General features: G+C 47.6%; 1 protein-coding gene across 1 annotated transcript; it reads right to left on the bottom strand.

The window, feature by feature from the left end:
- Positions 1 to 3,719: 3,719 nt before the first annotated feature.
- On the bottom strand, positions 3,720 to 25,170 carry WNT5A (Wnt family member 5A). Its single transcript, XM_043975021.1, has 5 exons — positions 24,706 to 25,170; positions 18,180 to 18,319; positions 16,559 to 16,809; positions 10,832 to 11,124; positions 3,720 to 8,717 (listed from the first exon to the last, which is right to left on the bottom strand). The coding sequence occupies exons 1-5, from the start codon at positions 24,709 to 24,711 to the stop codon at positions 8,259 to 8,261; spliced, it is 1,149 nt and encodes a 382-aa protein (XP_043830956.1). The 5' UTR covers positions 24,712 to 25,170; the 3' UTR covers positions 3,720 to 8,258.
- Positions 25,171 to 25,445: the final 275 nt, after the last annotated feature.

Genomic DNA, 25,445 nt, shown 5'->3' with positions numbered 1-25,445 from the left:
AAGGAACAGTCAATTTGGTGTTTGCTGCCCAGCAACTCTGGGAGAAATGACAAGAACAGAACAGAGATCTGTACACAACATTCATCAATCTGACCAATATCTTTGATCCTGTCAGTCATGAGGGCTGGTGAAAAATTATGGCAAAATTAGGTTGCCTAAAGAAGTTGATCAGTATTGTACATCAATTACAGCATGCTCGCCCAGGTTCTGGATAATGAATGATGCTCTCACACTTTCCCAATCCCCAGTGGAGTTAAACAAGGCTGTGTGCCTTGCTTGCTCCCATACTTTTTAGTATGATGTTTTCAGAATGATTGTCAGACACCTTCAATGAGGATGAACACAGCATCAAGGTCAGCTACCACACTGATGGTAATCTAACTAGAAAAGTATACAAATCAAAACTAAAGTGGAAGGAGAGTTGGTGCATGGCTTTGTGTTCACAAATGATCGTGCACTTAATGTAACCTCTGAGTCCGAGGTGCAACAAAGTATGTATTGATTCTCTGCAGCTTGCACTAATTTTGGCCTAATAATTAACACCAAGAAAACAGAGGATCTCCACCAGCCAGCACCACACCTTATATGGAACCATCAGTTAAAGCAAATGGAGAAATGTTGAGTTCTGTGGCTAAGTTTACTCACTTTGGCCATAAACTTTTCAAAGATGTTCACATAGACAATAAAATGGACACATGCATTGCCAGAGATGGCTCAGTGTTGGGGCGACTCCAAGAGAAGTGGTGGAAGAGAAGAGATATTAGGTTGCCTACCAGACTGAAGGTCTACAGAGCTGACCTCATCATTGTATGCATGTCAAACCTGGAAAATCTACCAAGCACCATGCCAGAAAACTGAATTGCTTCAATTTGAATTGTCATAGGAAGATTCTAAAGATTATCTGGGAAGATAAGGTATCTGACACTGAGGTCTTTTTCTGAGCTGAACTGCCAAGTATTCAAACTCTACTGCAGAGAGTGAAACTCTGACGGGCTGGCCATGTTGTTCAAATGCCAAATGTACATTTGCCTAAAAGACTATTTTATGGAGAGCTCACACAAGGCAAGTGTTCACATGAAGGTCAGAAGAAGAGCAAGGATATTATGAAGGTCTCTCTGAAGAACTTTGGAATTGAATGTGAGATGTGGGAGACACTGGCACAGCACTCCCAGCATGGCTTGCCCACATCAAAGAAGACACTGTGTTCTATGATCAAAGCAGAATTGCAGTAGGTCAAAAGAAATGCGAGGTGTGCAAATTTAGAGATATCTCCACTCCAAATGTTCATATGGATTATTTGCACCCAACCTGTGGTAGAACATTCCAAATTCATTGATCTAATCAACTACAGTCAGACATGCTGTACCCTGACTCCAACATAGTGATGTCATTTTGGTGCTCTGAGAACAGATGGACAACAACAAGGATATGTATGCAAAGTTACGCAAGGTAGTTTGGGGAGTGTATAGACTAGCAGCTGCTAGGGGTACCCAGGGAGATTTCATGAAAAAGGTGGCTCGAGTTGTGAATAAAGCCAGTGATCAAAAGGAGGAGAGGTGAAGAGGAGGTCCCATCTCTGTGTGGGGCACAGCTACTGCAAAAGCAGAAAATCATACCAGAGCCCTGTGTGTGGAGGCTACAAGTAGGCAAGCCTAAATTATGTACAAGGAGAGCATGTTGAATGATTATCAGAAAGGCAAGAAGGAACCAGGGTGTGAAGAGCTTAGAATGTCAAACCGAGTTTATCTGATGCTTAAGGCAATTGAGGGTTTGTTGAAGGGTGGGGGATACTTCAATTAGACATATGCTTTATTATAAAGGGAATGTCCACCTGGTATGGGCCCTGACTAAACTATTTAATCTCTCCAAGACTTTCCCCTTCCCCTATCTGCCTCAAACTTCCCATTGCTACAGAAATGGGATTGACTGTTATTGCACCCCAGGAAGCCCAATATATGGACCTCCGTACTCCAACTAGGGGCAACTAGGTGACACAGCAGATAGAGTGCCAACTTATACCAAGTGATTGGTAAAGAATGCTTACATTTGCCTTTATTCTTTTTCTACCTGAAGGAAGGTTGGCTAGCATAATAGCATAATACTACAGCAAGTCACTGCTGGTCTGTACCTTGCCACCCTGTGAGATTTCAGTCTGTGACTTCCTAGAACTCTCTACAGGGGATCCACTTATATTTGTGTCAACGGAATACTCAAGCTATTCCTTGGTTCACAGGCTGAGAACTGGAAGGTATCACGGAGGTCATTCAGCCCATTCTCCTGATTTACAATTGAGAACTGCCAAATTTACTGAGAACTGATTCCCCAGCCAGTCCCCTTTTTCCACAGACAAATGAATTGCCTTGGGCTGACCAGTATTTGTCATTTCCAGACTCTTGAAGCTTATGGATCTCCCCCAAACAAACTATCCCCTCCCAAAGATTCCCAAACTTAACTTCCTGGACTTTAGGTCTGTGAGAAACTTACCTTTCCCAAGGGTAGTTTCATAGCTCCCTCTGTTCTGTTACCTCATAAAAACCCTGTCCTTGTTTCCCATCTTTGGGTATTCCTAGCTTCCGACTTTGTGATACCGCTTCCTCTGCCGCGATTAAAGACCTTATTTTCTCCTATATTGATTGTTTCCTTAATTTCCAGGTTAACACAATTACAGAATCTGAGGCCCAGAGTGATGAAGTCCCAGGTTCACATAGTCAGTAAGCAACAGGAGTTAAGATCTGAAGCCAGGTCTCTCTTTACTCTGTTCTCTGTCATCCTTTCCCCCCTTTCTGCCAATGTAATGTACACATATTTTAATAAGCTAACAAATTGACAGCATTGTTTTTCTGAGTTAAAATAAACATCTTCTCTACAGTGATTTCTCTAATACTTTCTCTTATGTAGCTAGCCATCTCAAAATAAATACAGGATTTTCTTTTTTCTTTTTTCTCTTTTGGATAGGACAGTTCTGGGCCACATAGAAATTCCTTAGTTTGGTTAAAGTAAAAAAAATGAACTAAAGCCTCAAATCAATCCACAGTAATTGGTTAGAGGGGGAGGTTTGGGGATCTGATTTGCTAGCAAGCTTTTGATGCCATTAAGCCCTGGCTTGGCCATCCTCTGTGACATCCTGAGATAATAAAAGGACTCCATGGAGCAATCTGTCCGCATCAAATGTTGTTTTATTTCCTTTCTCCAGGAACTGCTTCCTCCTTTCACACTCTGGTTTTGCAGTAACCGGGCTCTAACTTAAGTTACTCTTTTCTAAATCTGCTGGAAAGGAGTACCCACACTATTAGGAGCCTGTCCACAGTGAAGTAAATGCACTGAAATCAGAGATTGGAATTTGAACTTCAGCTCTCCGTTACTACCTACTGGTGTGACCTTGGGAGAGTAATTGAACCTCTGGGCTTTAATCCCTTCCCCCACACCTCCCCCACTCCCTAAAGTGAGACGGGTTAGACTAGACAGCCTCTGAGGTTGCTTTCAGTTCTAAATTTGGCATCTGGTAAATAAATTGAAGTAGAAAGATCAAAAACAGGGAAAAGCTGTGCATTTTTATGCAAAATAGGCATCCTTGATTATTTGGAGTAAACTGTCCCCTTTCTCCTTGCCCCTAGTACATCTGGAAAAGCGGTCAAAGTGATCTACCAAGCACACACACACACAACTGCACTATATTTTATCAAATGATTTTAATAGAAAAGGTACATGATATGAACAAAAATAAATAATCTTTATCTCATATCTATCCCAGCAAATTTTACACTGCATTTGAAACGGCTTAAGATGCTGCTTTTCTCCTTTTTTTTATTCTACTTTTGAAACTGATAGCATTTAATTCCACCGTTAGATTCCCATGAATACACCATTAGACAAGTCACACCTATTCATTGCTCCAGATCCTGTCATAGTGATTTTTCCCCTTTTTTCAGGTGACTAACATGCGAATATTTTCTTAAAGCAAAATATCATCAAGCTACTTTATATTATGAGTTGGAACTTGAGTACATGGAGGAACACAGAAATCATTTTTAAAAAAATTAAATTCTATCCTCCCCAAAAGACTTGGAATCCAAAGTAATGTATTTCGTTTCCTCGCCTTGCTTTCAAAAGGATCACATCTATTTTTCACCATTCCATGCAGGAGGGGGGGAGGGGAGACTAGAATAAACTTCTTTTTAATAAATATTTTTAAATGTATATTTTACAGTGACAATGCAATATTTTAGACATGTGCTTTGGTGCTTATTTGCATTACATATATGCTTCAAGTTATATATATATATAATATATATGTATATTTTATATTATGTACCACCAACTTTGGGGAAGGGGGCCTGTTTTGTCCAATGACCATCTTTTGCTATCAGCCGCAAAGCATGGGAAATCAATCCCCTGAAACACAAGTCTCTTGCCTGAAGTTCACTCTTTTAAAGATTCTTCACTGGTCTTGGGTCTTTGGGAATACCAGAAGCTCCAAGAAATGTTTTTGCAAAACTGGCTTGGGAACCAATGTGGACAGTACCACATAAAAGCAGGGGCTTGGCTGGATTCTGCACACAATTCTGGTGCCAGCCTAGGGATATCAGCAGCAGCAGCAGCAGCAGCTTACAGAACTGAACAGATCAACCTCTCAGGAACTTAAAAACAGCTTCCCTCTCTCCTTGACCTCATAATTATTATTTTGAACCTGACCTTGCTTGGCTGGTGCAATATATAAATTTTTGTTCATTTTCCTGTACTGAGAAGGTCTTGAATGTACTCCAGTATGATTTTATATATATATATATATATATGTATGTATGTATATATGTATGTATACACATATACATATATGTACACACACATATATATGATAAAATAAAATTGCTGACTCTTCTAAGTAGAAGCTATGTTTTTGCAATAACAAATACTGGTCAATACACAAATGAAGGAAAACTGAAACAGATGTGAGTAATAGAACCACAAGCGTTTACATTTGCCCAGAAATGCTGCTATTTTAGACACTCTATATGTTGGTCTACTGTTTTTCTGTGGAATAATGCATTCTTGGCATCTTTGAAAGGTTTCAATATGTTACAAGGTTATCCTAGAAAAGAAAAAAAAAAGGCTGATTTATCAATCTTTCTCCAGCCTGGTATAGATTTAAGATTTCTTTTAAAAGAATGAACCTTTCGTTGCCAATGGATTCTTGCCCTCCTGGGCCTGAATTCAGCTTTTTGTCAAGCTTTCTTTCAAGGGGCACTGTCAGCCAGTCCCATAGTGCACAGCCTAAGTCTAATAAAGAAGTCCCACAGTTTCAATGGAAACCACGGATATACATTTTCTGAGACTACAAATCTGGTTACGAAAAAAAAAAAAAGCATCTTTCTTCCCGCCCTTCAATTCCTCTAAGAGCTGTGGCAAATCTCAACCCTGCTCTGAAACAATGACAGGATCAGTGTGGTGCTCAAAGAATGTATGACCTCCCCTACCAGATTTCGACCATCTGCGTGGGGTTTGTGAGGTTCATAGAAAGGAAGAGGGCTGTCTCTTCACTAAGCTCCATTTACCATCATCTATATACCTCGAAATTTTGATTTGGCCCAAATGCTTCACTTTCCTATTTTAAAAAAATCATCTTAGCAACCTAACCTTTCCTTCTTCGTGTCTCTGATAACCTCCCTAGGCATAAACTAAAGGACAATTAAAACCACTTACCAATATACAACCAATGTTTTATTTTATAGTCTATCTTTTATCACCGCAGAAGCCTTTCATTGCTTGTGTCTTAGACCAGTGAAATTTACAAATCACAGGAGGCAGAAATATGTACATTAAATGTACAAAAGACAAGGATAGGAAAGAGAAGATTTATAGAATATCTGAAAGACCAGTAAAATATATTACATTAAATATCATCTCATAGCTAGGATTGTTCGACTCAGCTCTATTCAAGAACATGATCACTCAAAAATATTTAAAATTTAAAAAAAACCCTCTGATTTATCAAAGAAAAAAAACCCTAATTCATGTTTTTTGTAGAAAACACCCCCAAAAGTGACATCTTCAATAAGTTGGTGTTTTTCTACTTGAAGATATTTTATTAGCAATCTCCAGCAATGAAGGGTAAATTTATGTCCTTGTAAAATAAATTAAAAGTGAGAAAGTGTGGTTTAAGAAGCTGAGAAATGATGGGAAATATGGGACTCCTACCAGCACTGAACCTAGGAGGAATTATCCTGAGGATTGGCAGAGGATGGTATCACGGAAACTAAATACTGAAGGTCAGATTCTGTGGAATTTGGGTTGAAAGAGCTGTCTTAGAAAACAACAACAACTATGCTGTAAGTTGTTTGCTGTGGTTATTTTGGGGTGGATTTTCAAAAACTCTAAAAAGTTTGGATTCCCATTTAAAGAAATACATGGATAAAAGGGTCAAATCAAGGATGCTAGTAAACTCTGCTCTCTTTTTCCTTCTCAGTGATAAGTAATGCCCTCTCAGGAAATTGAAAGGAAACAGGGGACAGAATCAGGGAGGGGGAAAAAGATGTCTTCTAACCAATGAGACCTTATGCAAATCATACCTCATCCATAGCCCCGAACTCTAGAAAAGAACACCTGTGTATGACATAATCATATCTATAACCCCAACTTAGAAAACCTTTACCATAAAAACTCTAACTGCTGTGTACTAAAAAGAGGCCTCCGTTGCCCCGAATTAAGTAGCCCCATAGTAAACTGTAAAAGTTCAGATCACTGGCTGTATTAAGATATATTTATATTTATATATGTATATTATATATATATATATATTATGTACAAAAACCTTTGAGATATCAGGCACCATCAGACCACGTTTCCCCATCTAGATCCCCCTGCCCAAGTCCTTTCTGAGTTCTGGGAGTGTCTGTATGTCTGTCTACCTGCAGGCTATTACAAAAGGTAAGAATCTAGTGTCTGAACACAGGGTCACAACTTGCATTTCTGTAATGCCTCCTTGAAGTGAATTAGCCACATAAAAGTCATTAAAATATAAAGCTTTCATCTCCTCCAAATATGACTCTATAGAAAGTCCACCAAGAATCCAGAGTTCTCAGAAGGTGGCTCCTATGATTCGTTTCCTCTTGTAAAAAATCACAGGGGAGAGATGCATTGGGGAAGGAGGCCAGCCATCACAGCCCAGGATCAGGGAGGGCTGGGGGTAGGATCTGGGGAAACCGGTTTTCGGAAATGCCTTTTTCTGACTGGGGCCATCTCAGTCATGGGTCACAGGACAGAGGCTTTGTGGCAAGTTTGGAGCAGGCGGGACATTGCAACACTTGCTCGTTCTTACTCCTATCTGTCACTTGTTAAGCAGGCACTTCTAAGGGAAATGCTTTGTTTTTCCTTTCAATTAAAAAAGGGGGAAAGGGGAAGAAGATGCCCTTGGAGAAACTGAGGATTCTTTGAGGCTGAAGGCCCCTTCCATCTCACAAATGGGATTTATTCACAGGGTTTCAAACTATTGACCTGATCTTGGCATTCAAGATATTTATTTAAATTCCTTCTCTCCCTCACCCTCCTCCAGATTTCACTATCAGAACAAAGTTGTTCAATGACAAAGGATAGTAGGCAGATGGAACAGATACCCATCAGACACACCTTGTCCCCCTGAGTGATGCTGGATCTTCTGTGCTCCTTTTCCAGGAAATCACCATTTGAAAAAGTGATAGACCTTTGGCAACGCCACCCCCACCCCAGATTCCCCGTTGATTGTTGGTTTCATGAGACCTCTGGTGGTGGGCTTTCTCAGTGATCTCTCTAACAGGCAGAATTCCGTTTGGTTGAGGATGCTGAGTCACGCAGAGATGCAGACCACCATGTCCCGTCTGGATCCCAGCGACCAGGGATCCTCAGGACAAAGGAAGGAGGCAACAGATAGAGGTTCCTTTTTTCTCTCTGTGAACTATGTCCCATGTCGCTACATCAGGATAGGTTTGATTTCCCCTCTTTCTACACTATCAGAAGTCTCATTTCCACCTTTTCCTCATAAAATAAATATTTTCTTGGTTTCCCCCCCCCCTTTTTGCCAAATAATAATAATAACAATAATAATAATAATAACAATAATAAACCACGTAGTTCTTGGATGGGAGCAGAAATTGGTTCTAGTTGCTTCTATTTGCAACTGGGGGTAAGGGTGGGGTTTGTGTAGGGGGGACATCATTGAGCTCTCTATAAATAAAGTGGAGATAGTTCTGGGGTAGAGAGGGTGCCCCCTGCTGGAGGCAGCAGCCCTGCTATTTGCACACAAATTGGTCCACGATCTCAGTGCACTTCTTGCATTTGACATAACAGCACCAGTGAAATTTGCAGTGGCAGCGTTCTGTCTGTACGGTCTTGAACTGGTCGTAGCCGCGGCCGCAGCACATGAGCTCACAGCCGTCCATGCCTTCCGAGGTCTTATTGCAGAGCCGGCCCTGCGTGCCCAGGGACCCCGTGCTCTCATTGCGCACACAGTAGTCGGGGCTTGGGTCAATGTAAACCAGGTCCTGGGTGGTGGGTGTATTGAAGCGGCTGTTCACTTGCACCAGTTTCCCCCGGCTGTTGAGTTTCATGGCTGCAGCACTGTCGTATTTCTCCTTCAAGGCGTCCCCCACTTTCCGGAAATCAGCCAGCTGTAGCCAACAGGTCTTCAAGCTGCAAGAACCAGACACCCCGTGGCACTTGCAGGCCACATCCGCCAAGTTATAGACCGTCTGGGAAACGAAAAAGAAAAGGGGGGGGGAGAGAGAGAGAGAAAGAGAGAGAAAGCAATGGATCAAAATGTTTTGGGTAAAATGTCACCTAACCCAGAGAGCATGGACATTTGCTTAGAGACCAGTTGTGGACATCTTTCCTGGTGAGGATGGTAGCACTTTAGCTAGCATCATGTTTACCTGGGGCAAAAGAAGTGGGGGGGGCAGGTATTGGCAGTCCCACAGCAGGTGCTGTTCCAAAGGAGGATGGTGACCTTCAAACTGAGTGTCAGAGGTGGTCTCTCAGGAAGCCCAGCTCCCCTACAGGGAAGGACAAATTATCCCCTTCCCCAGAGCCAGTCATGCTCTACAGTGGCAATGGTGCCAGGAAAGGATGGAGGTGCCGGTGGGAAGGATGTGCCTCTCCCTGCCCATCAAAAACCAATGCCCTTAAGCACATTATCATAGTTCCATGCTAGTCATGGGCCTAAGTAAGGGGGTGGTCTCAGATTCAGCCTCCCTTGGGCTCCTAGCAAGGACTCTGAGAAATGTCAATCACATGACCCAATAGCCAGAAACCTTGTACTTGTGAGATTCACTGCCTCTGGGCCTGCCAGCACAGGCCCATCCAGAGCTCTTCACTGCTGCCCCAGGTCTGTTCTCAGTGAACTAGGTGGGCAGTGTTCTAGGAACTGGGCAATGGCTAGTGAGAATTAGTCCCCATCCTAAATGACATACTTTTCTTCCCAAGTCATTTACAAGGAGACATCTAGCAAAGGGTAGGCCAAAAAGCCCACCATGAGGTCCATGATCCAGGCAGCAACCCAAACAAACCCCCAAAGGGGTCACAGTCAGGCTTTCGATGCTGCCAGGCTCCCTGAGGAAGCTCACCATTTATCCCAATGCAGTGGCCACCAAACCCTTGGGTGTCCCCCAGGAGAAGACAGTTAACACACAGAGCAACTGAAGCTCTGCTTTCATTGAGCCTTCATTGCCCTTGCAATGGTTGTAGAAATGACCAATCCCCATGCAAATCCACCTGACCTCTCCTGCCACCTTGGGCTGCCTGGTGTCCCCATCTCTAAAATGAGGGGCCCTCCCTGGAGAGCCCCAGAGGCCCCTCCAGCTCCAACAGGCTGTGCCTCGGTGATTATCTTTCTCCCTTCTTCACCTCAAAACACAGAAGTGTAAAGTGTCCAGGCGAAGGTTTCTGGCATCTACTATGAAAAAATAATGACTCTGGCTTTCTGAGTTGCCAGTGTTAAGAAAAGTTTACACCCTTTCATTCAAACGTTTTAAAGAAACCATAAAAAACCATGTGTTTAACCACAGGGAAAAAAAAGCGAGGGGGGGGGGTTGTTTTTAAATATTGTGGAGAAGCTTTTCATATCCTCACAAGGGGCCTGGGGGAGGGAATGGGGGGGAGGGAATGGGGGGCAGAAGCTGGAGCATGGCGGCGGCTGCGGAGGTTTATAGCACCCCGCTAGCTAGAACATTCTTCTCAGGGACATTCTGAGCCCTTTTCTTCCCTCCCCAGTGTCTCTCGTGATTGGCCAGGCCGTCAGACCTATAAAATTCCAAACTGTTGAAAACCCAGCAGCTTTCCTAGAAAAAGGTCTTTTTTTTTAAGTCAGTCTAAGGTGAGTGATCTAATTTCAGAAGGGGAGGGGCCTAGGCAGGCAAAGAAAGAGCCGAAGGCTGAAACCTGGGGAGAGACGTCCCCCTCAGCGGGCCATCCACTGAAATAACTTCTTCAAGAGGATCCCAGGCAAGATCTCGCCCCTTCACAGAATGCCAGCCAACCACAAAGATGGCACTGCTCCATTTGGGGAGGAGGGGGGAGGGGGGGAGCCGGGTAGTAAGGATTTTATTTCTGAGCTCGCCAGCAGATTCCACTGGGATCTAATTTGAAGGGCCGGGGAAAGTTCTCCTTGCTAAAGCAACACCTTGGAGCACCTTCTTAGGGAAACGAAAGCCTCCAGAGCGCTTGGCCCCAGCTGAGCAGCCGTGTTCTGGCATCTCTCTGGGGGAGCCCAGGAAGGCCAGGGAGCTGTGGGAGCCTGTCTGCATGGGCCCCCGGGGCTCATTCACAGGAGCTGGGGGTATAGGGGCCTGAAGCTCTGTGGGATACTCACCCTCCTGCCAGCTTCATTGTTGTGCAGGTTCATTAGGGTCCGGGCACTCTCATAGGAGCCCTTGGAATGGATTCTCTCTCGCTCCCGAGCATCCACAAACTCCTTGGCAAAGCGGTAGCCATACTCAATGTTGTCTCCGCAGCCTCCCCAAAGCCAGTCTCGGGGCAAATCTTTGGGCCGGGCAGCCCGGCTGCAGCCACAAGTGGACAGTTCCCCTTCCCTGCAGGCCCGGCTCATGGCGTTCACCACCCCAGCAGCACTGACAGCATAAGTGAAGGCTGTTTCCCTGCTACCTGTAAGCAAAGCAGAGACCGGTGAGGAGCAGGAAAGCAAGACCACACATCATCCCCCAAGAAGAAGGATTCCTTTCACCCTTGCCCTGCCAAACGACCAAGAGCACTGGGTTATAATCAGAATAACTGGGTTTGAATCCTGCTCCTGCTACCGAACCTCAAAGAAGTCACAACAGCCCTGGGCCTTTGATCTGTCACGGGAATGGGCTTGAGGGATGACCTCTAAGGTCAAACCCATGACTAAATAATAGGCAGCAGAATGACCCTAATGAAGGTGGGGACTTGCCTTGAATTTCCCTGTTGAGTTGAAGTTCTAGCAGACACCCTCTCCCTGAAGACCTTGGTTTTCCCATTGCTTCTGCCCTGTCCCAAAACAGTGACATTACTGGCTTTTCCCCCCACTACAACACCAATATAATCTCTTTTTGAATGACTGCTAACACCCTCCAACCAAGTGTCTGTCTAGGATTTTCTAGAGAAGCAAGTTCAAGCTCACTATTCCTAAACCTTAAAGAGACCAGTTCCCAGGACCATACAGAAAAGTTCAAGGAGACCTCAGGAGGCATCCCCATCCACATCCTTCCATTTACAGGTGAGGTCAATGAACCCTAGAGAGGCTGAGTGGATTCCCAAGGTCACATAGCTGGCAATCCAAGTTCTCCATTGCCCATTCCCCGGTTTTTGTGTGTGTGAACTTAAGCTGCTCTCCCACTTCCCCGGGTGCCTCTAGCTAGCAAGTCTGCTGTGTTAGCAAGGCACCAGCAGTCTTTGGCCCTGGGACGAAAATTCAGAGAGGAAAAAACTAGCAAGAGCCCTTTGTCCTTTTCCCCACTCTGAAGCAGGAAATCTTTATGGTCAGCAGCCTTGGATATTAAAATAAAAATCCAGATTAACCCTAAAGTGAGCAAGGAACTGAAAAGATGGGGGAAGAGGACTTTCCCAAACTACCTCTGAATTCCACGGCTCTGTGGGGAACTTGTGTTAGAAGAAACCACTAAGTATAAAGTCCTATGGTGGGAACGGGTAGGAGGGGGATGAAGGGGGGGGGGAGGCAAAGAGAAAGTAAACACTGAGGTGGTCAAAACCCTGGGAGGGCCTCAGTCTCTTCATCTGTAAAATGCAAGATTGGACTAGATGGTCCTAAAATAGCCATTGCAGAGTGAGTGGAAAGGACTGGATTCTATGGCCGTGGGCCTGTTTCTTACACCCTACGCTGAGAGCTAGCTCTGGGGTCCTTTTGAGAGCAGCAGAACTAGCTATGATCAGCTCCTTCAGACCAAACTGCCTCAGCTCCTCTCTTCTTGGACCTCTCCTCAACACAGCCCTAATTTCCTTTTCTAGGAATGGTGAGAGTTCCAATCTGCAGCCAGAGCCTCCCTCGCACATTTAGAAAATAAATAACTCGGGGAGTGAGCCCGTGGTTGGCATTTCCTGCCATGGAGGAGCAGAATCCAAATGAGTGACTTGGGGGGGGGGGAGAGAGAGAGAGAGAGAGAGAGAGAGAGAGAGAGAGAGAGAGACTTCATATCTACCTTGAACTTGAACTTGGAATGGGGGGAGGCAGGAAAAGGAAAGCAGAAATAGGAATAGGGAAGCAGGGCACTGGGTTTCTATTCTTCAGATGGTGAAAATCCAGGATTAGAAGTCCTGAACTAGATGGGGAAAGGGTCAAAACAAGGCAACATGAATCAAGAAAGCAGGTCCATGCTCTTTATTAAGGACATAAAAGACTTTTATATAAAATTAAATGCATCTATAAGCATATTCTCCTATGCATACACTCACTATATTTCAAACTCTTCCCATGTACTTACATACACATATATGTACACATACAAAGGCATTGCCTCATATTTTTACGAAGCAATGTGGTGTGATAATCAGCTCTGGGGTCATGTCCTGCCTCACACCTTCTAGTGGTTTGATCCTGTGGAAGTCCAAACTTTCTATGTTCCAGACAAGTGTTTAAACTCACAAATCACAGAGGAGCTGTTAATCTACACAGGTGGAAAGATTCCTCAGGGACCAGGAGTCGCCTAGAAGGATGAAATCACAAGTCCCTCCTAACCAATAAATCAATCTTTTTCTCTTTCTCTTTCTCTTTCTCTTTCTCTTTCTCTTTCTGCTTCTTCTCTTCTCTTCTCTTCTCTTCTCTTCTCTTCTCTTCTCTTCTCTTCTCTTCTCTTCTCTTCTCTTCTCTTCTCTTTTCTCTTCTCTTTTCTTTCTCTTTCTTTCTTTCTCTCTCTCTCTCATGCATACAATAGCATGGCACAGAGCTCTTGACTTCAAGTATGAAAGATCTTGGTTCAAATCCCACATCTGGCATTGACCAGTTATGTGGCCCTGGGTTAGTCACTTTATCTCTTTCACAATATCACAATATCATTTTCCTCATCTGTAAAAGGAAGAAGCTGAACTACATGAGGCGTTCTTAACCTGGAGGCCATGAACTTCTCTCTCTCTCTCTCTCTCCCTCCCTCCACTTCTTTGTCCTCTCTCTACTCTTTCTCTCTATGTGTATTTATAGACATGTATGTATGTGGTATGTCTATGTTTATGTATGTATGTGTGTGTTCATGTTTTCCAAATTACAAGGGGAAACTGGCTCTGTGTTTTTGATGGCATAGGAAGACTCTTTCTCTTCTTAAAATTTTACATTTTCCTCAAAATACAAGAAAAGACTGGGGCAGAGAAACCTAAAGGCAAATTAGTCTCCAAAAGAATCACCTCTCCTTTGGGAAAATGTGCATTTTTAGCTGAGCACCGATCAATTAACTCTTTTATTCTGTAATGCTGCTGATCCAATTTGGGATCCTTCTGTGTGAAATACTTCCATTCACCATCTCCCCATCCCCCCTAAATGATGCTGCCTTTTAAAAACATCTTTGCCCTCTGTGCAAACAAAGATAGCAAAGGCTGAAGAGCTGGGAGGGGGGTGTTGCTACTTTGTGAAAAATGGGAAACTCTTTTTTTCTTTTTTTTTTTAATGGAAAAAAGGGTCCCTAATGAGCCCTGTTGTGCAGAGTGTCTAGAAGGCATTGACACGTAAGAAAAATGAGGTGCCTAAGTTAAAGAGGACGGGGGTCAGGCATATCACCCTAAGCTTCCTTGACACTGGTCTCATTATAGGGTCAGATTTTCACATGGATTAATTGTTTCTGAACAGTTTCCCTGATGTATTAGGCACACACACATATACAGTCGCTGTGTGTCTCCTCCACCAACAGACTGTCTGCCTTCTCTCTCAGCATATTCTCCTCAAACAAACATTTATTGTGGATAAATCCAAACTAAGTAACTTTCTCACTCCTGGCAAGACAGGGAGGAGGAATAATCTGTAGATCTTTTTTTTTCTAGGCATCTCTGTGGTCAGGGTCTACTACACCCCCCCCCACATCTACCACCCCACTTCCTCCTGTTAAGCCAAAAGAACAAGTCCCCCCCTTCCTCATTCTGATGGTTGATGTTCTGTCTGTTTCTGGCTTAGAAGCAACTGATGCCTTCCTGAAACTTGTTGAAGGTAGCGATCAATAGTTTGGAAGAAGCTCCCACATGTTCTCCTCACCTCTATATCAGCTGACTCAAAGATATAATCAAGGAGGGAGCCCTCTGCAGAGAGTCTAGACACACTCCTCCCCATCAACTCACCCACTTCCCATGAACCCAAACAGGAGTCAGGCACCAGGAAATGCTGTCAAGGGACAATTCAATTATGCTCTGGTGCAAAGCCTTCTACTCGTCCCGGAGGAAGGTGGTTCTTGGCTCCTGGGCCACACTTGCAATAGGTTTGCCTTCAGACCTCAAATTCACTTAGTAAATGATAGCTTTTTCTGAAACTTGTGGTATGGAGAGTTCCATGGATGGAAGACACTCATGAATGGGGCCTGGAAACAAAGGCGCTATTCGCCTGACTACCCTGAGGATCTGCCCCCATTACCGCCCATTCCCCCCACCCCACCCCCAGTACTTTCATTACCATAGCATGTACTCTGACATATATTGCTGAAGAATACAACAAGCGTGTATGTTCTTGTATTTGAGAACAGGCCAGTTCTGTGCTATCTTGAAGAACTAAAGACATTCAAACACCCACAAGTCACAAAGAACCATGCATCGGACACCTGGTTTGTCCCATGACACCTCGTGTGCCTTGTAGACCCTTCTACATAGCAGTAAGACAACCTCTGGAATATTCCATATACTGCAGCCCACCAACTCAGTCCTCCTCAAGCTTAGCTCCCAGACTGAGACCCTTAGAAATATATTCGTTACATTTTAATCATTAACAGAAAGCATAAAATCCTACAAAACTTTGCAGACTGAAAATGCAGACCATTTTTCCATTCAATTAGAAGAATGGCTTCCAGTCATGTATTATTTTAGTTTATGAAGCTGGCACACATGATGTCCTGTGACAGCCTGTTTTTTTTGTTCTCGGCGAAAGAACTTTTCAGGTTTCTTAACCTATTCTTGCCATCTCTGGTGGATCCCAAGCCCTGTTTTCCTCAGTAGTCAGAGGGAGAGACTAATTGCCTTGATAAATTGCATATTTTTGTAAATTGTGCTCATATTTAGTTCAAGGGTTTGTTGGAATAAAAAGAGACCTGAAGAATATTCATATCCTAAAATAAGCACAGAACCATACTTGCCAGGGCACATCCTTTTATATTAGACCAAACCAAGGCCTAAGTGATTTTTAGGCCTTTACCTTTGATCCCATTTAATACCATTCCTGCTAGCTCGAGAAATTAAGTCTCATATAACAGGTTGTTTAAAATCACGGGCTGGAACTTTGAGCAGCATCAATTTTTATTTCTAATCTGAAATTCTCAGTTGCCTCCCATGCCCTTTTCCAACAAGCACGGAAAGAAGAAATGGAAATTATTTCACTTTTAACTAAAATCCCCTCACCAGTGACCCCACATAGATTTCCTTCGTGTTCCATCTACAGGAAAAATCTATATATATCAGGTGTTGTTTTTTTCTTTTGCTCTAGAGATAAGCACTCTTAAAAATAAAAAGCTTTCAGTTTCCTACTTGGGAGATGTTAATAATTTCAGAAACTAGGCAACTTCTGAAAACCACAAAAGTTTTGGAATCCCAACCCCCCAAATGCCAGCACCCTCACCATCCACTTTTGGAAAACCAAAAAGAAGCTGGATTGCTCTGTTCAGAAGAATTCGGAGATCGGGGGCATTTCTATATTGAGAAGATCAAGCAGGAATAAAAATTGTTGGCAAACTCATCTAGCCTGAATGACTGTTATTAGTCCCATAACACTGGCTCTACTAGCAATAACAACAGAAATAAACGATCTCAAACCATATTGTACAAACAACGAGACGACAGTAGGCAGGCTTTAGAGTAAATTAGGATAAATGTGTATTTCCAAGTAATGGGTTGGGGGCGGGGAGAATAAAAATGTGTTTCCTACCTATCTGCATGACCCTTCCGAAAACAGAGGTGTTGTCCACAGTGCTGCAGTTCCATCGTCTATGTCGGAATTGGTACTGGCACTCCTTAATGCCGGTCTTCGCTCCTTCTCCAATATACTGCATGTGGTCTTGATAGAGATGACAGAGTTTCTTCTGGCCTTGAGAAAGCCCCGCCAGTTGGCTACACAGGGGTTGAGCGCCTATGATATAGACTTCTGACATCTGAACAGGGTTATTCATGCCTAATGACCTGAAGGGGGGGGGAGAAGAAGCATTGGAGATTTAAGATCAACTTCGTCCTCCAGGTATCATCTGAAAGCATGTCAGCCCTCCACGGATCTGTGGACACACATAGCCTTTCTCTGGTGGTCCTTTTGACAGTCAAAAGAGAGTTTGGGAAAAGTTCTGTGTTGAAATTCAGTGGTGTAGCCCATGCTGTTAGAGCCCCAAACTCTCACTTGGCCTTGGTTCCTTCTACCCCCTGCCTTGTGCTCTCCTTCAATAACCTTGGACCCAGGTGGTTTACAGATTTATTTAGGCACATGGCAGCGAAAGTGGAGAGGCTTCAGGGAAGAATTCAAACTGCAAGATGGGATAGCCTCCCACGTTGGGTGTCCTCACACTATTTGGAGGTAACTGCACTGAAAACTAAGAGCAACCCTGAAAAACCAAAGTTAGAAATAAAGACAGTATTCCCTTCTGACAGAGAGAGAGAGAGAGAGAGAGAATATCCATATACCCCATCTATCCATACAAATATGTGTATATATATATAAGAAGTGAGTGTGTGTGTGTGTGTGTGTGTGTGTGTGTGTGTGTGTGTACAAAGTCTACTACAGAAACCAAGCACTATTGGGGGAAATTTTAAAAGAGCTTCTTATATAACCCCAAAGGACTAAAACAGGGTATTCAGTCAGGCAGCAGTCAACTTAGACAGTAAGAAAAATGTGGTTCATTTAGGGGAGGGGGGAAGAATCCAGAGCAGTCTCATAAATCATTACTGGATATACTGCAGTCTGGAAGACCAATGACTCCCAAGAAATCTTTTTTTTTTTTTGGGGGGGGGGTGGCAGGGTCAATGTGACTATTTCAATTTTTTTTTTTCTCAGTCCAACTTGGAGGGCTTAGTTGTGTTCCCAGAATTCTGCCTATTTTTGGACCCTGTAGGTTAATAACTTAGAGTGACACAAAATAAAAGTCGAAACTCACTTTTATTGCTGAGAGGTGACAAAAAAAAGTTTATAGATAGGTTTACAATTATTAGAGAAGTGGATTTCTGTTCCCCTTTATGGCACAGAGTACTAAGACTACATGGGCATAACACATGCACTCCCACATCCTAACAAGGGCCCTATAGAAATCTCTGAGGTTTACATGTGCATATTCCCCATGGAGCTTAAGATAATCTACACAATACTAGGGAAATGTTAAAGAGAGAGAGAGAAGGCAAGGGGAGGAGAGTGTCTATTAATATATGCATGTTCCATATGATAAATGTACATACATATATAGATACGCTCACAAGGAAACTCCTCAGACATTTTTGGTTTTAAGTATATTGGCTGTCATGAACTCCAGAAAAAGAGAATGAAAATACACACACATTTCAGATCTGCTTACCACCAAGAGCTGGCCTCTATCACAACTTGGGTAACAGAGACGAAAATGGCCAAGGCCACTAGAGACAGCTTCGAAGGCATCGCAGTGGCAGTGCCAGCCGATCCCAATGTACCTCCTTGGACCAATATTCCAAGCGACTTCTGGAGAGGGAAAGAGGGAGCGGATGTTTATTGTTTCTCAGTTCATTTTCGAGTCTGCAAGTTTAACCAAGGGAAGCATCCTGGGTCTCGGAAGTTGCCTGTTGCCTGGCTGTCCCTTCTCTTATCCGGGAGTTTTTGATGGCAAGATATAGGCAGCTGCTTTTCCAAATTAATCCACCCACGCAGCCTCGGGAGGAGGAAACCTTATTCCAAGGCGATGCTGCTTGCAGAGGAGCAGCCCAGCGATTACAAACATGTCTCAGGGCTGTTGCGTCCCAGCCTCCACTTTTTTCCCCCGTATTCTTTCTTGCCTCCCGCCACTTTCATTCACTCTGCTCCCCCAGGAGGGCAGGTACGCATCCGCTGAGGGGTGCCACCACCCTCACTCATCCCAGACCTGCGGCACCCAGCAAGTGGAGTCCGACTCAATCCCAGGGAGAGAGGTGGCCAGATGCTCGGGAGCCGACTGGGAGCAGAGAAGCTCACTGTGCGCTGACTTGGGGGGAGGGCAGCCAGGGAGGGCGGGGAGGTGGTGAGGACCTGGGGGTGGGGGACAGCACTGGAGGGAAGGGCAAAGGGGTACGGGGCGGGGGCGGGGTGGGGGGAGGCGGCCAGTGAGAGAGAGATACCCAGCTGGTAAATTTAACTCCGAATTGACAACGTATGCTCCATAATCCGTTTATGGGCTGGTTTGTTGGTGAGCCACTTCCAGATGGCCGCGGGCAGGGCAGGTTTCGTTTAGGACTTTCTCAGGAGCGGATGAAAGGGAGGAGGGAGAGGAAGAGGGCAAGCTTCCCAAAGGAGAAGGGGACAAGCCTTGGGCGGCAGGGGGAAGGGGGACTGTTTGGGGGCTGGCTGGGGTAGCATGGGATTAGGCCCAGGGGACTGTACACTGTGAAGGGCAGGGGCTGGGGACTAGGGTCAGGCAGACACAGGGACAGTCATTTCCCAACGGTTACACGCACGTGTCCACGCCCCAAGTCAGACCTTCAGTTATCCCAGTTCCACCCGCCCCTTCTCCAAAGCTGGAGCAGCCCAAGGGATGGGGCACATTGGGGCGTCTTCAGGCCGGTCGTCTCTCCCTCCTGTTCAGCCCAAGCTTACAAAGCCGAGTAGGGATCGCTCGCAGCTTCCTTTCCTGGGTCTGCCAGGGCCCAGGAGAACCAAGCTCCAATCTCTCTAAGAAGGGCTGGGGGACATTGGCCAGGGCACCACCGGTGGCTCCCTGAAGGCAGGCAGCCTCTTCTGGGAGGGTGGACAGGGCAGAAGCATCCCCTGTGCGCTGATGACTCTGGGAGAGAGGCTTGGCAGGGGGAGGAGGGCAGAGGAAAGAGGGCGTACGCTGCTAAGGGTGCGCAGATGCCCTCTAGACAGTTTTAAGTTTGTGCCACCAAGCCTGCCCTGCTCGGGCCTCCGGAGCTTCCCCGGTCTCCGAACCTCCCAGGTCTCCGGGCGGCAGCAAGGGCTCAGCCTGTAGGGCGGGGACAGGGAGCCTGGAGGCCAGCTTGGGGGTGAGAGAGAACTAGGGTGGGATGGAGGTTGGAATGGGGAGTGGGTAAGGGGAGGGCGGAAGAGCCCCATGAAGGCTGCCCAGCCGGCAGCCTCCCTACCCGCCTCCGCCAGCAGCTCCCCCAACACTGCTCCCCTGGGACAGACTGCAGGCAGACCTGCTTCCCTCCCTCTGTCCCGCCTGCAGCGGCCAGCCTGGCCTCCCGTTTTCCCCCCAGCTAAAAGGGCGAAGCCTCCCCTCCCCGGCACATTTCCCAAAGCTCAGCAGCTCCTTCTCCCCTTCTCCCCCGCCCCAAAGTGTCAAGTTTCGGGACTTACTGGGGGAAGAGGAGTGAGTGGGGGGTTTGTCTGCGTCTGCCCGCAGCCAAGGTTCCCATTTAAATTTTCCAGAAGGGGCGACCCCAGTGTGAGGGAGGGGGAGAGGGAAAGGGGAGAGAGAGACGGGGGGGGGGGGAGGCTAGGCAGTCGGTGGTGTGCACATGCACACACATCTAACATACGTGTTTACGTGTAGGCATAAAATGTACGGATGGCCTGCCTGGGAGTTGAAGGGTTTCCAGGCTAATGCCGAGAGGGGCTGCGAGCGCAGAGCAGGAGAAATTGATAACAGATCCCAAGGATTAAAGTGGATGGATCCCTTTGTTACCGGCAAAGCCACACAGACAGAGAAGAGAGCCCCTAGCCTACCAAAGAGAAGGGGCAAGTTCACGTTCTTTCTAATCAATGCAACAAATCCAGCGGATCCCAAGACTTCCCCTTAAGTCCAAATTAACTCTACGGAAGGGGTGGATTGATGTGAGAGGGGAGAGGAGAGGGAAAGAGGAACGTTTCTATATCCCGTATCCCAACTGAGGAAGACGGTGAAAAGACAGACTCTGTGAAGAGGCCAACCAACCGCTCATTCTATTGCTCTTTCTCTGCAAATACCCCCCTCTCCACACACACACACAAGCTCACCCCACAGACCATCCTCCCAACCCTTATTTTATTTTGAAGGCCCCTACAGGCCAAGGAGGAGGAGAAACAAGTATGTACAATACAAAGTTGCCCAATGGACCAAGAGTCGGGCTAAGGAAGAGCTCATTTTTCTCACTCTGTCCCGCCTGGGAGAAAGTCAAGTTCGAGAGCTGGCCCAGAAACTTAGGGGGGGGGGATGTAAAGAGATTCCCCTAGTTAGAAAGAGCCTGGAGAAAAGAAAGTTTTGCATGAAGCCTCTGATGGGAAAGTTCGAGGCGTCTCTGTGTGTATGTATGTGTGTGTGATTGTGTGTTCCTCTTGTTGGAGGTGGGGGGGGGCGAGCGGAGGAGTTGTTCCGCAGCCTAGAGAGTCCATGCCTCTCCCAGGTTCCCGGAGACGGGAGAAGGCACAGTTTGCTGGGGAAAGACAGGATCTATCCTGCCACAGGACGCTCAACGCTGGGGGCTCCCTATTCTGTTTAAAAATAAATTTCTCGCTGAATTAAAGGTGCTCTTAATTCTCCCCAATGGGAAGGAAAGGGGGAGGAGGGAGGAAAACCTGTCACTACAACGCACAGGAAATTCACGATAACCTGAAACCTGCCAGAACTCAGACACACACACACACACACACACACACACACACACACACACACACACACGGAGCTTGCGGCAGGAAAAACGGAAATTAACGGCACCCAAGCACAGAACGGGCGGGGAGGGGCTTCTGGAAAAGCATCCCCAACATTAGCTCCCCCTTTTCCCCAGCTTTTCCCACCCTATCTGGGGGCTCCTCAAGCTAATCAGGCAGCCCCGGGGCTCTATGCGGCCTTCTGGGTTCCTCCTCCCAGCTCTCCGGAGGCCCTGAGGCCCCAGATCTCTGGGAGACCGCTGGAAGTTTAGGAAAAGCTGGTGGGGTGGAGAGGGAGAGAGCCAAGTTTACATACATATGTGTCCTGGGGAAGGTCACAGGCTGGCCCAAGCACATAATGGAGAAACTCCCAAAGTTCAGGGATTACAAAGTGCTGGGAGGGAGGGATGTGCTCCCAAATGAGCTTTCTTTTCTATTTTAGATCTTGGTTTAAGGTGAGGAGGTAGGGCAAGATGCAGAAATGCTTTGCATAGAAAAACCCAACTTCAGGCTCCGGGATCATAGGAGATCCCAAATGCAGGGAAAGTGAGAGCCACTCAACTTAGTCTGAGCAATTGGAGGCCGCGGGCAGTAGACAAAGGGACAATCACTGGCCTGGAGTTCCCTGACCCACTCAACCTTCCGTTCTTCCAGGCGCCAGGCTCTTAAGAGTCCCGGAGGCTGAGTGGCAAGCAGCCCGTGGCACAGGGCTAACACATTGTCTCATTCTGCCCCGGCTTCCCCAAGGGAGCTCTCCCACTAGGGAAGCGCAAACAAGCGTCCTTCCCTTTCCATCAGTATCCCACGAGATTGGAGAAAACTGACCAGTTTAGGCTAGGGATGCAGAAATGGAGTGGGGAGGCGGGGGAGGGGACGGAAAGGGCACGACTTTGGCACTCTCCATCCCTCATCCTTCTCTTTCCAGAAACAATGTTTAGAACTGGAGTCCCATGATCCTACCGAAGTCATTGTGTTTTTTCCTTACACCCTACTCAGCTGCCTACCCCCCAGTTTGCATCTCTGCAAACCAGCCCCTGACCTTGGGGAAAGGGGACGCGTGGGACTGGGTGGAGGGAGAGTGGAACCCAGGGAGCCGCGGGGCCAGCAGGAGCCTCAAGAATCCGGGACCTGTGCATAAATTGGTGCTTGCTAAGAGGGTAGCGTCCCAGCTGCAGGCCGCCGACCTAAAGCAAATCACTTCCTTCGGGATGCAGTCAGGGTCGTCAGGCTATCGCGTAACCTTTGGCCCTGCCGGAGAACCATCTTTTACCCCAGACGAAGAGCCACCCGGAGGAGCTGCAGAAGACACACGGTACCCAGGAGCGAGTGGCCTTGGGAGAGGCGGGAGAGTAAGGAAATAGGCCGCCTCGGATATCTGGGAGGCGTCCTATCCCCGTGTGGCCAACAGGGGGCACTGGGGACCGCCCCACGAAGCTAGAACAAACCCGGCAGCGAACAAGCGAGGGAGGGTGAGAGAGAGCTCACAGACCCACCCGACTGGGCTTAGGCCTTTAGATACCCGGGGTGGGCCGAACGACCCGGGAGGCTGCTGGCAGAGGGGACTGGGAGCGTCCTTCTCTTATTTAGGCTCCCGGCAATTGTAGCGGGAGCTGGCTCGGGCCACGGAACTCCCCTCTATTCGGTTTAGCTCTCTTGGCTCCCTACTTCCAACTGTGTACTTGAGAATGGGGGGGGGGGGGGGGCGGAATAGAGAGTGAACTTCATCGATCACTGAAGCAGCCCGCGGGCCGTCCCCTTTAACCTTCTTGGGCAGAGGCTGTCTGGCAACCTGGGTGCAACAACTGGATGCTTTTGAAGTGGGGGGGGGGCGGGGCGAGGAAACTTTGGGGCACTGGCCCTTCAGTTTCCTAAAGGACTTCCAAGCTTGGGGGTGTCCACTTAAGAAGGAAAAGGGGCTGCAGGAGAAGCAATCACTCATTCGCCCAATCCAGAGCTGAGCTGAAACCAATCTAGTGTTTGATGAGAAATAGGGCGCGGGGGGGGCAGAGCAAGAGGGAGGGGGAGAGAGAGAGAGAGAGAGAGAGAGAGAGAGAGCGAGAGAGAGCGAGAGCGAGAGAGCGAGCGCGAGAGCATGCGTTCGTGAACCGGTGAGGAGGGGACGAACACAGATTTTGATTTGTTTCCCAATGGGGGAGCACTTTCCCCTGGATTCGACCCCCTGAGCAGGGCTCGTTCCTCTTTCGGAAATCAGGCGAGAGCTCGCGGGCAGGGACTGGAGGCACCCGAGGGCTTTAGCCGAGGGAGAGCACCTCGGGCAGCTTGCAGAGGAACTGAGAGTACTAGGAGGAAGGGGGATGGGCGACTGGCGATGGGGGGGGGGGGATGGGGGGGTTGTGAAAGTGACCTCTCGGTGACCCTCCGAGTGCGGGGCTCTGTATGGGGCTGGGCACAGCTGACAATTCAAACAAACCCCAGCGACCAAACTTCTCCCCTGCTCCCCCCATCCCATCGCGCGCGAAGTCTGAAAAACTTCAAAAGGAGTAAGTCAAACTGGCTGGGAAGGGGGGGTGTAGGGCGGGGGCAGCGTGGGGAGGCCCCCCCCATCCAGGAGATGGGCCCCCTTACAGATGCAAAATGCGGGAGGCCGGCGCTCACAAAGCGCTCCCACTAATCCTCGGGACGCAGCCAGGCCGGCCCCCTCGGGCCCCAGGGTGTCCGCAGAGGCTCGGGCCAGGCGCTCTTAAAGGGCCAGTGCTTTCCCCCGGGCGGGCCGCCCGGGCAACAGGCTGGGAAGGGACAGCGACAGAGGGGGCCAGGAGGTGAGGCGGGAGGGAACGAGGGAGGGCCTGGGGCTGTTCTCTCCTAGTCCCTCCTCCCGACCCTCAGGGTCCAAAGGAATTGAGGCGAGACTCCGGCGCCTCGGCCGGTTCCTTATTGGGGCTTGCCAAACATCACAGAATTATCATCTATGTGACTTATACACTTTACAGCCACGACCCGAACCTGATGGTGAGAGAGAGAGAGAGAGAGAGAGAGAGAGAGAGAGAGAGAGAGAGAGAGAGAGAGAGAGAGAGAGAGAGAGAGAGAGAGAGAGAGAGAGAGAGAGAGAGAGAGAGAGAGAGAGATAACATGGGCCTTCCTCCTCTTCACTCTTTTACTCCTGCTGCACCCCCTCCCTCAATTCCCAAGACAACTTCGCTTTCAGACTTGTAAGAGAATTTGGAGAAAGAGAAAGATGAGGATGAGGACGAGGACAAGGATGAGAGAGAGAGAGAGAGAGAGAGAGAGAGAGAGAGAGAGAGAGAGGCGCACAGCGCACTCGAACCTACCTCCATGGTTCAGGGGGAGAGAGGCTGGTGGTGGATGGAAGTCCCCAACTCACAGAGAGCAGTCGGGGAATCCCAGTGGAGCCACGTCGGGCCAGGCAGGACCGCACAGTTCGGGATGGATGTCCGCCTCGAAAGTAGGGACTGCCTACTGAGGGAGCAGCGGCGGCTGTGGTGGCGGCAGCCGAGGCAGCAACAGCAGCAGTCCCAGCGGGAGCTCGTCCCGGAGCCCAGAGTGGTAGTAGAGGGGCCTCGGGGGTGCAGCACCGCGGCTGGGGCCTCTGGGGAAGCGCCGACCACGGCCCGGGTCCTGGAGGCCGGAGTGGGGAGAAAGTCCAGGGACGAGGCAGGCAGCGGGACCGGCGGAGAGAGACCTGGGTCCTGCGCTAGCGCCCTGGCGACAGTAGAGCCGAGCTGCGCTCTTCTGGTGGCTGGGTTCCCAACGTCCATCAGAGATGGCAGTAATTAGGGCTTTCCAACCCCAAATGTGGGCGTGATTGTGCGAAACACTTTACAACAAATAAAAAAAAAAGTCTTTCACAAGGGGGTGAGACCCCCCCCCTCGTCCCCGCCCGCCCGCCCCCACGACACACACTTGCCCCGAGGGCAGCGATCCTTCCACCCAGGTGCCCCTTTCTTTCCACCACGACTCGTGCAGGCTTCAGGCTGTTCTCTCCTTCCCTGTGACTCCTCTCTGGGTCTGGGGCCGAACCATTCGCTGCGGAGCTCTAGTCCCTCCGTCC

Source organism: Dromiciops gliroides, chromosome 1, assembly GCF_019393635.1.
Source record: "Dromiciops gliroides isolate mDroGli1 chromosome 1, mDroGli1.pri, whole genome shotgun sequence".
NCBI classification, from domain to species: domain Eukaryota; kingdom Metazoa; phylum Chordata; class Mammalia; order Microbiotheria; family Microbiotheriidae; genus Dromiciops; species Dromiciops gliroides.
This window is presented reverse-complemented; position numbering and strand designations above follow the sequence as displayed.